Source organism: Phyllobates terribilis, unplaced genomic scaffold (assembly GCF_046119375.1).
Source record: "Phyllobates terribilis strain yellow unplaced genomic scaffold, ASM4611937v1 Scaffold_47__1_contigs__length_9908305, whole genome shotgun sequence".
NCBI lineage: Eukaryota > Metazoa > Chordata > Amphibia > Anura > Dendrobatidae > Phyllobates > Phyllobates terribilis.
Window position 1 is genome coordinate 3671825 of NW_027362807.1, and position 14871 is coordinate 3686695.

Genomic DNA, 14871 nt, shown 5'->3' on the forward strand with positions numbered 1-14871 from the left:
TAACATTGATTAACAGTATTACTGTGAAAAAATCCAGTTACGATTTTGGTGCACGAACAGTTATCGAACATAACCTCGAACAGCCGGATTTTTTTCAAATCGTTCGGGTTCGTCGAACGGCTCGAACACCGCCCAAAACAGCTCGAATTTGAGATTGGCGAACAGTTCGATTCGAACACCGCTGGGAGGAACAATTTAATGATCAAGACATTGGTGTTAAGATAAGAGAAGGTTGGGGAAAAACCTGTAAAGCAATAACTTATGAAATGTGGAGGGAAACCCAATTTAAGATCATTCATAAAGCAAGATCCGCCTTTGATCTCCCCAAAACGCCCCTTAAACCTGATAGAATTACTTATTGTCCTAAATGTAAAACTCTTTCTATGGTCTTGTTACATGGACTTTTGCTGTATCCAGAATTATGAATCTGGGGGGCTATTCTAGATTGCATTAAAGAAATGTGGAACTTTAAAACACAACTCCCTCTTGTTTGTTTAAGATCCCCCATTATTATTATATGTTTTGGTTCTATTGGCAAAGCGTATGTTACTAGGTTGTTGGTTGGAACCTTCAATCCCGACTTTACAGGATTTTATCTCACAATTAAATCTATTATATCTAGAAAGAATAGACGCAGAAAAAATAAACTCACGAGCAAATACTTTGTTAAATGGAAAAGTTTTATTGGAAAACACTGTAATCAAGAAGAAATCACACATATTGTAACGCCGTTTGTTAACTCTGGTGTCACACTGAAACATTGAGAGGGTCCCTAGGAAAACTACAAGACCCAACAGATGATTCTGCAAATATTGTTTGATACATAAGAATCTATTGGGAAAAGTAATAGATATTAGAACACATAATGAGAAACCAACTTGCATAAAGGTGTGAAATGGTTAGACAAAGATTAATAATGAATAGCATGTAGATCAGGGAAAGGAAGGAGGATGAGAATAAGAACAAATTAGAAAGGAAGGATTGATCCATGTCACAACATATGGCTGAAAGCTCAAGAATCAACAGCAAGACCCATTTGGATTGATTTTTTCTTGTGTTTATGTTTGGATGTGTTTTGAATTATCTTTACAATAAAAACAATAAAATGTTTTAAAAAAATAATAATAATAAAACTATGGGAGGCCATGAAGGCCTATGGTAGAGGAACACTTATAAGAGATATTATTAGATACAAAGCTAAAACTAAATAATTCACACAAGATTTCCAAAATGGGGAGCAACAGGCTGAGGTGCAATACACCCTAAACCCATCAGCTGGTAATGGCCGGGAGTAAGAGGCAGCTCAGAGATTATTTCATGATCATCTTATCTCTAAGGCAGAAAACAAGCAGTTCTTTACAAAGAAAAATATTTTTAACAGGGGGAAAGTGTGGAGCATCTTCTTTATACCGTAGATAAATCACAGGAGGGTCCATCTTAGGTCACGGAAAATAGAGACACCACAACAGGAAACAATAATGTGCTAAATGCCTTTCATACTTACTATTCTAATATTTATGAATCAAGATTTAGAGGAAATGAGGATGAACTTGGATTGTTTCTTGAGGATAAAAAATTACCTAAGTTTAAAGAGGAAAGTAGCTCCCAGGAAATCCACTGACAATGTCTGATCTTGAGGATGCATTACAGTCCCTTGCTAATGATAAGGCACCCGGCTCTGATGGACTGTCATGAGTTTTTAAAAAAATATAAGGATCTCCTAATCCCTAAACTATGAGATACTTTTAATGAAGCATTAGAATAGGGTCACATACCAAAATCTACGAATGAGGCAATTGTAGTGATCCTTTTGAAACCAGGGAAAGACCTGCTGTCATATCGTCCCTTTTTTCTTCTATCGGTAGACACTAAAATTATTGCAAAGGCCCTGGCAAATAGATTGTTTTACATTATTACAGAGATTATTCATCAGGATCATAATTGCATGTGAAACAAGAGGAAAGAAGGAAAGAATGTATGCTATGCAAAGAATAATAACATGATTTTAGCAAGCAGCAAAAATGAAGTAACTATAAAAGTAATTATAGCATGGATATCGATATGTCCTTTACAGCGGAAGCTGGTAAGATTGTGTCAATATCCACCATGAAACGAGTACTGTATCAACATGGGCTGAAAGGCCACTCTGCCAGGAAGACGCCATTACTCCAAAAGAAACATAAAAAAGGCAGATTAATGTTTGCAAATGCACACAGGAACACAGACCTTAATTTTTGGAGACATGTCCCGTGGTCTGATGAAACTAAAATTGAACTTTTTGGACATAATGACCATTGTTGCGTTTGGAAGAAAAAGGAAGAAGCTTGGATGCCTAAGAACACCATCCCAACTGTGAAACACGAGGGTGTCAGCATCATGTTGTTGGTTTGTTTTGCTGCAGGAGGGACTGGTGCACTTCATAAAATAGATGGCATCATGAGAAAAGAACATTATGTAGCAATACTGAAGCAACATCTGAAACATCAGCCAGGAAGTTAAAGCTTGGGCGGAAATGGGTCTTCCAAATGGACAATGACCGAAAGCATACTGCCAAAATGGTAACAAAGTGGCTTAAGGATAGCAAAGTCAATGTTTTGGAGTGGCCATCACAAAGCCCTGATCTCAATCCTATTGAAGATTTATGAGCAAAGCTGAAAAAGCAGGTATGAGCAAGGTGACCTATAAACCTGGATCACTTACACCAGTTTTGTCAGGAGGAATGGGCCCAAATTCCGACCAACTATTGTGAGAAGCTTGTGGAAGGATATCCCAAACGTTTGACCCAAGTCATTCAGTTTAAGGCTAAGTGCCCACAATGCAGAAATGCTGCAAATTTTTTCCGCATCTCCCTGGCAGGAAAAATGCATGTGAATTTTACATGCATTTTTCCTGTCAGGTAGAAGCGTTTGTCAAGAGTTTTTGTATGCATTTCTGCATGCGGGTTATCAAGCGCTTTTCCAAGAGATTTTAGCATCACTTGGAAAGTGCTTGACAACTTGGTCACACTATATAAATCCATGCAACCGGTATGGATTTATATAGTGTGACCAAGTTAATAGTTAAAAAAAAGAATAAAAATGGTAAAAAATAAAAAACAAACATTATACTTACCTTCCGATGGCCCCCGGTCTTTCCTCCGATGCGTCCGGTATCTTGTACAGTTCGCAATGGTGTAAAAGGACCTGCGGTGACATCATTTAGTCATGTGACAGGTCACACGACCGCTGACGTCAGCGGTCGCGTGACCTGTCACATGACTAAATGACATCACCGCAGGTCCTTTTACACCATTGCGAGCCGTACAACTGACCGGACGCATTGTACAGGAGACCGGGGGCCATCGGAAGGTAAACATAATATTTATTTTTTATTTTAAATTCTTTTTTTTAACAGGTACTATGGTACCTGGGTTAGGAGGAGAGTCTCATCTTCTCCAGACCCGGGTACCATCCGCACATTGAATTGCTTAAGATCCGCATGTGCACATGTAGTGATGCGAGTAGTAAGCGATTCAATGCAAGTCAATGGCGGCAATTACGCTGCCTGTCCGCAAAATTAATGGATATGGTGTGTATTTTTCCGCAATGATAATGGGGACCATGGGGCACGTATTACCAAGCATTTTGTAAGCGTTTTCGCTGTGGAAATTCCGCTGCAAAAATGCTTGAAAAACGCATATTGGGCACGCAGCCTAAGGGCAATGTTACCAAATACTAATGAAATGTATGGAAACTTTTGACTTTGCAGTAAGTAATAAAAATGCCATAAAACATTCTCTCTCTCTCATTATTCTGGCATTTGGCAAATATTATAAATTATGGTAATCCTAATTGACCTAAAACCGGAAAGGTTTATTCTGATTTCATGTCAGATATTGAGAAAAACCTGCAGATGTGTCTTTTTATATAGTGTATGGAAACTTCTGGTTTCTACTGTAGGTGATATCCAGAAGTCTACTGATCCTATTCTGAACATTATTGGATAGTTTGGAGAATGGTCAGGACTGTCCATTAATTGGGATAAGTCGGTTATTCTACCATGTGATGATATCCCTGATTCCAGCATATTAGAACATACACGAATACAAAGGGTTGAGAAATTCTAATACCTTGGTATAAGTATAACAATAAGATCTCCGGATTACATTGTACTGATTCTATATCTTCTTCTGGAAAAGTATAAAAAGAAAATCGATGTGTGGTGGAGATTACCATTATCAGCTGTAGGACGAGGGAACTTATTAAAAATGATATTGATGCCCCAACTCTTATACATTCTGCATAATGCCCCTATTTGGATCCATAATTCCCATTTTCAGAAAATTCATAGCAAGTTTCATTCTCTTATATGGAAAAAGAAATCGTCTAGGATAAAATGTGAATAAAAGTGACAAGGAATCTGGTGGATTGGCGATTCCTAATGCACGAATATATTATATTGTAGCACAATTGTCACATTTGGGTGGGTGGCAAAGCGCTGCAAACCCAAATAGTATTAAGGAGTTAATTACCTCAGGACACCGTGGAATATTCCTATTCATATAGTGGAACTGAATGACCTCGCACACAAGAAATCACTATACCCTACACTTGCTCTACTCTACAAGGTCTGGGATAGGGGTAAAGATATAATGGAAATAGGAGACTGCAATGAATATACACCTATATGGTTTAATAATAAATATGCTGAGTTCTGTAAATTAGAGGGATTTTGGAGTTGGGTGGATAAAGGAATATATACGATATAAAACGTTATCTGAAGGGAAACTTAAGTCCTTTGATCAATTAAAGGGGGGATTTGGGTTGACAAATAAACAATTCTATACATCTCTACAGTCTCAGCATTCATTTAATGCACAATCAAGATGGACGCCCTTTTGGGTAGAAAATAATACTTTTGTTAAGCTGGTATTAGAGAAGGGAAATACTAAGGGTCGTATTTCTGATATTTTATTGAGTCCTTCTTGATAATTATTTAACAAAATTTCCTTCTCCAGCTAGACAAAAATGGATGGAGATAAAGGTCCAATTTCTGAGGATCAATGGAGAGAGGTATTAGAACTGGTACCCCAATTATCTTTACATGAGGCTCAGAGATTCTCCCAGAACATATTAATACACAGGAAATATAAGACGCCTAGATTCCTATGTAACATAGGATACCGGACTGCTGCTGAATGTCCAGGATGTAACATGGATGCTGCGGGCCTATTACATACGCTATGGGAATGCCGGGAGTTAGGTGAATACTGGAAAGGAGTTCTGTCTATTATAAAGAGGGTGTATAAAATAGATATTCAACCAGACACAAAAAATGCCTATTAGGTATATTAGAAGATTATATGGAATTTAACCCAATTTCAATAGGGATTTCACATATTTTATTTCAAGCTAGGAAACATATTGCATCCAAATGGATTAACCCCTCACCTCCAGAAATGAGTGAACTCAAAAATAGGATAAATATTATCAGATTAGAAAAAGGGGTATATAAAAAACAAAACTCAATGAATACATATGAGAAAATATGGAGCTTATGGTTGGATACACCTGGAATGCCATTAAGGGGGTTATTGTTGGAGAGACAATTTAACTGATGGGATGGGGGGGGGGGACTGGCGAGGTCTAATGTTTCATTGAAATGTGTATTGGAATTCCTTAACATGTGGTATGGGTAATATAGCAAACCTATATGTGTATAGGATTATAATGTTTATTACAATATTATGGTTATATAAGAGATTTCAAGAATGTGGAATGTTAATTGTAAGATATAGTCACTGCAAGTTATCAGATGGTAATGGGCAAGCTGAGAGGATATATAGGAGAGATGCATGTATGTCATCCCTATGATATGTTATTTTATTTCATTATTGTATGTACTGATTTCTTGTTTTATCCAAAAAAAACTAGTGAAAAAAATCTCAAAAGTGTATTGGATTAAAAAAAAAAGATCACGAAAAAAGGTTCTCCACTGTGTGGGTTCTCTTGTGACTATCAAGAATCATTTTACGATTAAAACATTTCCCACATTCTGAACATGAAAAAGGCTTCTCCCCTGTGTGAGTTCTCTGGTGTTTAACCAAAGCTGATTTAAGGTTAAAACATTTCCCACATTCTGGACATGAAAAAGGCTTCTCCCCTGTGTGAGTTCTCTGGTGCTTAACCAAAGCTGATTTATCGTTAAAACATTTCCCACATTCTGAACATAAAAAAGGCTTCTCCCCTGTGTGACTTCTCTGGTGTTTAACCAAAGCTGATTTAAGGTTAAAACATTTCCCACATTCTGGACATGAAAAAGGCTTCTCCCCTGTGTGGGTTCTCTGGTGCCTAATCAAAACTGATTTTTGGTTAAAACATTTCCCACATTCTGAACAAGAAAAAGGCTTCTCCCCTGTGTGGGTTCTCTTGTGGCAATCAAGAATCATTTTACGATTAAAACATTTCCCACATTCTGAGCATGAAAAAGGCTTCTCTCCTGTGTGAGTTCTTTGGTGACTAACAAGATCTGATTTCTGGTTAAAACATTTCCCACATTCTGAACAGGAAAAGGGCTTCTCTCCTGTGTGAGTTATCTGGTGTCTATCAAGATGCACTTTCTGGTTAAAACATTTCCCACATTCTGAACATGAAAAAGGTTTCTCCCCTGTGTGAGTTCTCTGGTGACGAACAAGATCTGATTTCTGGTTACAACATTTCCCACATTCTGTACATGAAAATGAATTCTCCACTGCGTGGATTCTCTGCCGATTAACAAAAACTGATTTCTGGTTAAAACATTTTCCACATTTGGAATAAAAAAATCTATTATCCATTGTGTGTATTTTTTGATGTTTAAGAATATGCTCTTTGAGGGTAAAACTGTTTCCATTTTCTGAATGTGAAAATGATTTCTTTGCATTAGGAGCAGTTTGTATTGTAATGCTTATTATATTTTGACTTTCCTTAGTAGTCGGTAATGAATAAGAAGATAGGACCTGTTTCATAGAATTAGATGATAGATCTTTGCTGTGAAGGAATGATGGTATATCTGGAGTAATGGTATTCACTTCAATTGTATCCTGTGGGAGCTCAAGATCATCCAATTTAAAAATCTCCTGTCCCTCTGATCTTCTGGTACAGTCATCTGCCAAGAAAAAAAACAATTATTAATTTTGAATAAAATATCCTTGAAATTTATATTTTTTAACATTTCTACTTAAAATGTCTAAACAAACACATCCCTGGCTACATGCTAATCCAGGGAAATGAAGAGATATATGCTCAAGTTTAAAAATCTATTTTATTAGACACAAATCGAAAAAAATAGAGGAATATTTAAACTTGAGCATATATTTCTTCATTTTCCTGGACTAGCATGTAGGCCAGGTATGTGTTTGTTTAGATTGATTTAGAAGTGGTATGCAATCTTTATTTATTTTTCTATGGGATTCTTGTGTTAATTGTACTTAAAATGTCTGTAGAAATGGGAAGTTACTGACAGAATGACAGTTCACAGTCTAATAGAAAACATCATAGGATGAACCAGTGGAGCGTGGTGTCCAACTGTTTGTTCATTCTGCCTCCCAAATATGGAATAAGAAGCCATCAAACAATGTTATGTAGGCAAAAATGATACCAATGAAAACTTCTACTCATCTCACAAAAATCAAGCCCCCACTCAAGTGAAACAGAGGTTTCCACATTATTAAATTCTCAAAGGTTCTTTAGAATCAACATGGCTTCCATAAACCAATCCAGAAAAATCCGCTCTTTCGAAGTCAAATCTCCCCCTCACTTCTGAGCCTTGCAGTGCGCCCAAACCACATTTAGCCTCCATGTATTTGGCATTACTATAGTGAGAAGAACTCACTTAATTTACGGTGTGGGTCTCCTGGAGCACAATCTGGGCACTATGTGTTTGGTAAAAAAATGGCCAATGTGCAATTTTTACTCTCCAACATCCACTGAGTGCTAATTTTCAGAAAGTGCCTGTGGAGTCAAAATAATCAAAACTTTTATAGATTAATTCACTGAGGGTTATAATTTCCAAAATAAATTCACTTTATGGGGATTTTTAGTGCCCGGGTTTTCTGACATTTTGTCATATTAGGGCTTCTGCAAACGGTGTGTCCCATCTCCTCTGGGATCTGCTCCTGTGACATCTGCTTCTGTCACCAGTAGAGAAATTTTTACCGCACACTCATCCTGCAGGTGGCGCTGGTGATGGAAGAGACGTCGGAACCAGAAGCTCTGGGAGGCGCAGACTTAGTCCAGCCACTAAGATTAGGGTGCCTGGGACCAGTAGTACCATCCAGTCTGGCAGTATGGGTGTGTGTGCTGTCCAGCTGGAGTAATCTGCTCCCTACTTCAGCCATTTGGAAAGCACCGCATCCTACTAAAGCTGGAAGCTGCCAGATACAGCCTTGTTCTCCTCTGGTTCAGTCCTCTGTGCTCAGCTACCGGCTTGTGTGTTTGTTGTGACCTCGGCCCGTTTACTGACTACTTTTGTGTCTTCTGATTTTGTATTTTCTCTGACCTCCATGGTTCTGACCCAACTACCTGACTATTCTTCTTGCCATCTCTCACCACAGAACAGCAGGTAACACTGTGGCCCAAGCCTAGGGGTCTCTGTGTAAGTCCAGATCCATGTAGAGGGGTTAAATAAGTGATGAGCCAAGCAATCCATGGGATCTGGAAAATGAAGTAGATAGCGCCAAGCCTGTTTGCGGTAGCCATCTTTTGAGCTGCCAGGTGACCATGAACAGTGACCCCAATACATTGTGTCCGAAAACTATCCCAGCAAGATCTGCATTCAAATAGCTAAATGGCGCTCCTTCCCTTCTTAACCTGCCATGTGCCCAGATAGTAGTGTATAACCGTATATAGGGGATTGTTGGATTCAAGAGAAGTTGGAAAATAATTTGGAAGGTCCATTTGTTTCCTATTATGCTTTGTGAAGAATCTCAAAGTTATCACCACATAAAGTGACACGTTAGATTAGAAAAATGCTACCTGAATAAAACGCAAAACTGGCTGCGGGAAGGGGTTAAATCAGAGTATTTTGGACACTAACTACTATAGTCAAAAACTGTGACTATAGACAATAACATCTACTGAAATGATCAAACTCCGTAGTCTTCGTCAGTAAGTAGTGAGTAATTAGTGGTGAAACCTCTCTGGGGTAATTAGAGTATGGGGCTCGGTGGGTCTTGGCAATCTAAACTATTGTAAGGGACAATATTTTCTGTCAGATGAGTTTTAAGAAGAAATATTACACATTCAAAGAGAACTTTTTATAATAGTGCAGAGCTGAGGCGTCTTAAATTTAGATCTCGGACATTTGGAAAAAGCAATGGAGAACGTTTTTCAAAGACTACCAGGGTATTAGAGTCTCACATAAGTGAGGCCGGCCGATCCCACCACAACCTGTAAAAAAAAAAGAAATTTTTTTATTCTATGTTAGATCCCCAACAACAATGTATATTTGGGGAGAGACCTCCAACACTAAACTGGAGTTGCACTCATTTATGATGGACCATTGGAGCTACTATGACTCCTGAGCAGAAGAGTAGAGAAAGTATTAGTGCCCCCATTTCAGGAGAGATTGTGCAGTAATCTGAATTCCTTAGGATCGAAAACATAATGGAATTTATGAAATAAAGTGAATCCATGAAACCAGGGCTCGAGCCAACACATCTTCTGCAGGCGTGAATAAATGTATATTACAGCCATCAGCCATGCACAGCTTAGAGATATATCATGGCACAGGTGTAATGTTTTCTGTATAGTTTATCACAATCCTGTTTGAAGTTAGATTTAAAATAAATTTTATAGTTTAGACAAAAGGAAACTCTGCTGTTGTTGCATCATTACCCTCCGCTTTCTCTCACAGGCCCATCATAATATTTTTCTTTAAGTGATTTTCTAACTTGTCAGCACATTCTACGTACGCGGTCATTTGGCTTTATAGTTTACAGATCTGGGCAGGTAACAGTCAGCGTCTCCTAATCCCAGGGGTAGGTAGATCCTCCAGGTTGTAAGTTCTACAGAAAAGGGCTTTCCCAATTCACAAAGTCATTTGAACATTTTCAGATGGTGGCGAATGTTATGCTCCAGCTGCAAATTGCTGATCACACGATTGTGATACAGCCGGACTACACCACCAATAAAGCAGCTACAGCCGGTGTCTGAGAAGAATCTGTGACTTCTCTGCATTTAATGGTTACTACTCACCTGGGCAGAAATATGTAGGAATCTCCTCATCACCCCTCACATATGTCTCTGTAGTATCAATATGGGTCAGATCTTCACCCTGAAAGAAATATTGTAAAAGTCACAGACAGATGGAGAAGTTACATCTATGATCAGCTCTAATCCTGCCATCTCCACCGTTCTCATTACACAAGTATAAAACATATAATACTGGTGGATAAAACAAGACTGAGCACAAGACCTTCACAGCCGTCTACACATCATAGGGGAGATCTCATGACACCTTCTCTCCATCTACCTGATGATCCTGAGGAACATTGGGATCTTCTTGTTTACAGTCCTGTGGAAGAAGAGGACGGGGACATCTCTCTGTTGTTGTCCTCTTACTGGATAGATCTGGAGGAAACACATACAGGGACTGAATTCATTCTTTACATACAGATAATTATAGGCCGTGTGTATTTAGTCCTGTCTATTACCTGATGATGTGAGGGGCTGGGGAACCTCCATCATGACGTCCTTGTACAAATCTTTGTGTCCTTCTAAATACTCCCACTCCTCCATGGAGAAATAGACAGCGACATCCTGACATCTTATAGGAACCTGACACATACAATGATACCATCATCCCCCGATCCCTTCATAGCGTTACTGTATAATATCCCAGCATTCCTAGCAGTGTCACCTCTCCAGTCAGCAGCTCAATCATCTTGTAGGTAAGTTCTAGGATCTTCTGGTCATTGATGTCCTCATGTATCAGGGGGTGAGGTGGAGGCCCTGTGATTGAGCTCAGGGGTCTTTCCCATCCCTCAGACACAGGGGCCTGACAGCCCTCACTAGAGGTCTTCTTCACTACTGTGTAATCCTGGTTATGGAGAGACACATTAATAAATCTCACTACAGACATTTCCAGAGTCCTCACCTTTCCAGTTCTGTCCATCTGTTATTCCCATAGATAAGAATGATGTAATGTGACGTCATCAGAATCTCTCACCTCTCCAGTAAGCCGGAAGAGGATCTCTAGGGTGAGGTGTAATATCCTCTCCGCCATCTTGTGTCTGTCCATATCCATCTTTGATGGGTAAAATCAGGAAAATTCTCTTCTATAAAAGATCTGAGAGGATCCGAAATTGTAGAGACCTGAATGAGAAGAAGATGAGCCGATGTAACATCATAAATATCCTCTGTAATAATACAATTACTGGAGATAATAAGGGGAAACATATGAGGATATTTATTATTTTACAGTATTTAGTTTTCTTCTTTACATCTAGTAATAAAACCTATATATTTTAGGCCACAGACAACAAGCAGTTTCTTCCTCGTCTCGGCAGCTGAATATGTTTCTCATAGACTCATCTTCCTTATTGCTAATTCTCATCTCATTTACGGACACTGGAATAGGCATTAGTAATACTGCAGGAGATATTCATTACACGTGACATGAGAAATAAATATTTCATGATGAGGACGACATCTTCATCTTCTACTACGGTTCTAGAAACATATTCAGCCAGAGTCCGTTACTGACTACATCACCACCGGCCGTCTATATGAATGTTTCCCGTCTTCCCCGGACTGTAATCTTCTATCACATTAGATCTTATGTCTCATTTACACACAGAAGTTTGAGGCATTTAGAAAACCTTTTTTATTTTCACAAACACCTCGGACAGAAATTATTAGATACCAAAGTCTCCATGTACAGAGTTTTATGGAGTTTGTTTCTGGCCTTAGGCTTTCCTATATTACAAGAAATACACCAGAAAAAAAGCAGATATTAAAATGTTTCAAAACAAAATTAGTACCAACAATTCTTGTAAAAAGAAAAAAACATGCAAAAAGACATTTTCTTATTTTTTAATATGTTAAACATTTAAGAAAAACAAAAAACCTCTTTTGGACATCAGGACATAGATGTACACCGCAGGGATGGCACAGGTGCAGCTGCAACAAAAACCCAGGCAGTTTAACCACTTGCTGCTGACAAAAACAAACATGGCATTTAAGAAGGTTTGACAGAGTTGGGCTAAATGCCCTTCCTTCCCCAAGTACTCGATTGTATGGAGCTACTTAATTACTACAATACTTAAATACATAATAATGGTGTCTGCGCCTGCAATGTACAAAAGTCTATTAGGTCGGGCCAGAGGCAGCGTCCAATAAACTTTTAACGCCCCCAGACACATTAGACTAAAGTTGCATGAAAGCACTGATTTCGGGGGTTTGGTCGACTATATAATGTATTTGGGGACCTCCCAACAGATGAACTCAGGCCAGAGAAGGACCTGGGATCCCGAATCTCAGAAGCTAATCCGTTTGTTCTTCCTGTAGATAATCCTCACCTACAGGAGTCTGGAGGTGACTCTCTCATACAGACCACAGGAAAGCTGGAATATTTGGGTGTATGGGGGAGTCGGGAGAGATAGCCGTCTGCCAAATAACTGTTCAGCCAACATTTATCTCATGTGTATGGGGCCGTTAGTATTACAGTGACAGGCAGTGATGATACACAGCACTACAGTAGTACAGTGCATCACCTGAGCAATCAGAGGCTTGTATGTTGTATGATCGCACTAATGAGAGTTGTTTAAAAAAAGTTTAAAAAAAAGTTTAACATGAAAAAATATCACAGTTTTAGCAACAAGAAACATCCGTCACTATAGGTACAACAGACTCACTGCACAATATAGGTTGAGTCACGTCCATAACAACTTTACTATACTCTATTATCCTATAGACATCCTATACAAAGTGGAGTAGAGTGAAATCACAGATCCCAATATAAAACATAAATATAACCATATATATATATATATATATATATATATATATATATTTATATATATATATATATAACCCAAACCAGATGGTATGGAGATGAATGAGGGAGACCAAAGTCCAAAAATAAACTTTACTTTACAAGAACTTGATATACATCGGAGGTCCCTTCCAACTCTACCATTCTATGATTCTATTGGGATGAAACTAAATGGGAGGAGACACAGATTAGATATTAGAAAAAACTTTTTGACAGTTAGGGTGATTAATGAGTGGAACAGGCTGCCACGAGAGGTGGTGAGTTCCCCTTCAATGGACGTCTTCAAACAGAGGCTGGACAGACATCTGTCTGAGATGATCTAGTGAATCCTGCTTTGAGCAGGGGGTTGGACCAGATGACCCAGGAGGTCCCTTCCAACTCTACCATTCTACGATTCTACGATTCTATGATTCTATGATCAGATAGCAGGCACAACAATTCATGGATGCTTCTTTTGTATTATGCAGAGTCAAGAACCGGTTACATGGGTCGGTACTTAACTTTTGTTACAAGCTAAAACAGTCCAGCAAATCATTATAAAAGTAAGCCCAACCATCCCCTGTGGTTTGTGAGAGTACCGTTTTTTTCGGACTGTAAGACTCACCTTTTTTCCTCCAATATATATATAGCACATTTGGACTATAAGACGCAGTATATATATATATATATATATATATATATATATATATATATATATATATATATATACATACACACAGTACAGACCAAAAGTTTGGACACACCTTCTCATTTAAAGATTTTTATGTACTTTCATGACTTTGAAAATTGTACATTCACACAGAAGGCATCAAAACTATGAATTAACACATGTGGAATTATATACTTAACAAAGAAGTGTGAAACAACTGAAAATATGTCTTATATTCTAGGTTCTTCAAAGTACCCACCTTTTGCTTTGATGACTGCTTTGCACACTCTTGGCATTCTCTTGATGAGCTTCAAGAGGTAGTCAGTGGGAATGGTCTTCCAACAATCTTAAAGGAGTTCCCAGAGATGCTTAGCACTTGTTGGCCCTTTTTTCCTTCCCTCTGCGGTCCAGCTCAACCCAAACCATCTCGATTGGGTTCAGGTCTAGTGACTGTGAAGGCCAGGTCATTTGGCGTAGCACCCCATCACTCTCTTTCTTGGTCAAATAGCCCTTACACAGCCTGGAGGTGTGTTTGTGGTCATGGTCCTGTTGAAAAATAAATGATGGTCCAACTAAACGCAAACCGGATGGAATAGCATGCCACTGCAAGATGCTGTGGTAGCCATGCTGGTTCAGTATGCCTTCAATTTTGAATAAATCCCCAACAGTGTCACCAGCAAAGCACCCCCACACCATCACACCTCCTCCTCCATGCTTCACGGTGGGAACCAGGCATGTAGAGTCGATCTGTTCACCTTTTCTGCGTCGCACAAAGACAAGGTGGTTGGAACCAAAGATCTCAAATTTGGACTCATCAGACCAAAGCACAGATTTCCACTCATCTAATCTCCATTCCTTGTGTTCTTTAGCCCAAACAAGTCTCTTCTGCTTGTTGCCTGTCCTTAGCAGTAGTTTCCTAGCAGCTATTTTACCATGAAGGCCTGCTGCACAAACTCTCCTCTTAACAGTTGTTGTAGAGATGTGTCTGCTGCTAGAACTCTGTGTGGCAATGACCTGGTCTCTAAGCTGAGCTGCTGTTAACCTGCGATTTCTGAGGCTGGTGACTCGGATAAGCTTATCCTCAGAAGCAAAGGTGACTCTTGGTTTTCCTTTCCTGGGGCGGTCCCCATGTGAGCCAGTTTCTTTGTAGCGCTTGATGGTTGTTGCAACTGCACTTGGGGACACATTCAAAGTTTGCCCAATTTTTC

At 39.0% G+C, this 14871-nt stretch overlaps 1 protein-coding gene across 1 annotated transcript in view; it reads right to left on the reverse strand.

Annotated features, from left to right (window-relative positions):
- Positions 1 to 14871, reverse strand: part of LOC141191545 (uncharacterized) — a 75659-nt gene that overhangs the window by 40394 nt on the left and 20394 nt on the right. Inside the window, exons 2-7 of the mRNA XM_073661442.1 lie at positions 11188 to 11333; positions 10879 to 11058; positions 10673 to 10796; positions 10492 to 10589; positions 10215 to 10293; positions 6013 to 7125 (exon numbers count right to left, since the gene is read on the reverse strand). Coding sequence (XP_073517543.1) covers positions 6013 to 7125; positions 10215 to 10293; positions 10492 to 10589; positions 10673 to 10796; positions 10879 to 11058; positions 11188 to 11265 — 1672 coding nt within the window. The 5' untranslated portion in view covers positions 11266 to 11333. The remainder of the gene's footprint in view (positions 1 to 6012; positions 7126 to 10214; positions 10294 to 10491; positions 10590 to 10672; positions 10797 to 10878; positions 11059 to 11187; positions 11334 to 14871) is intronic.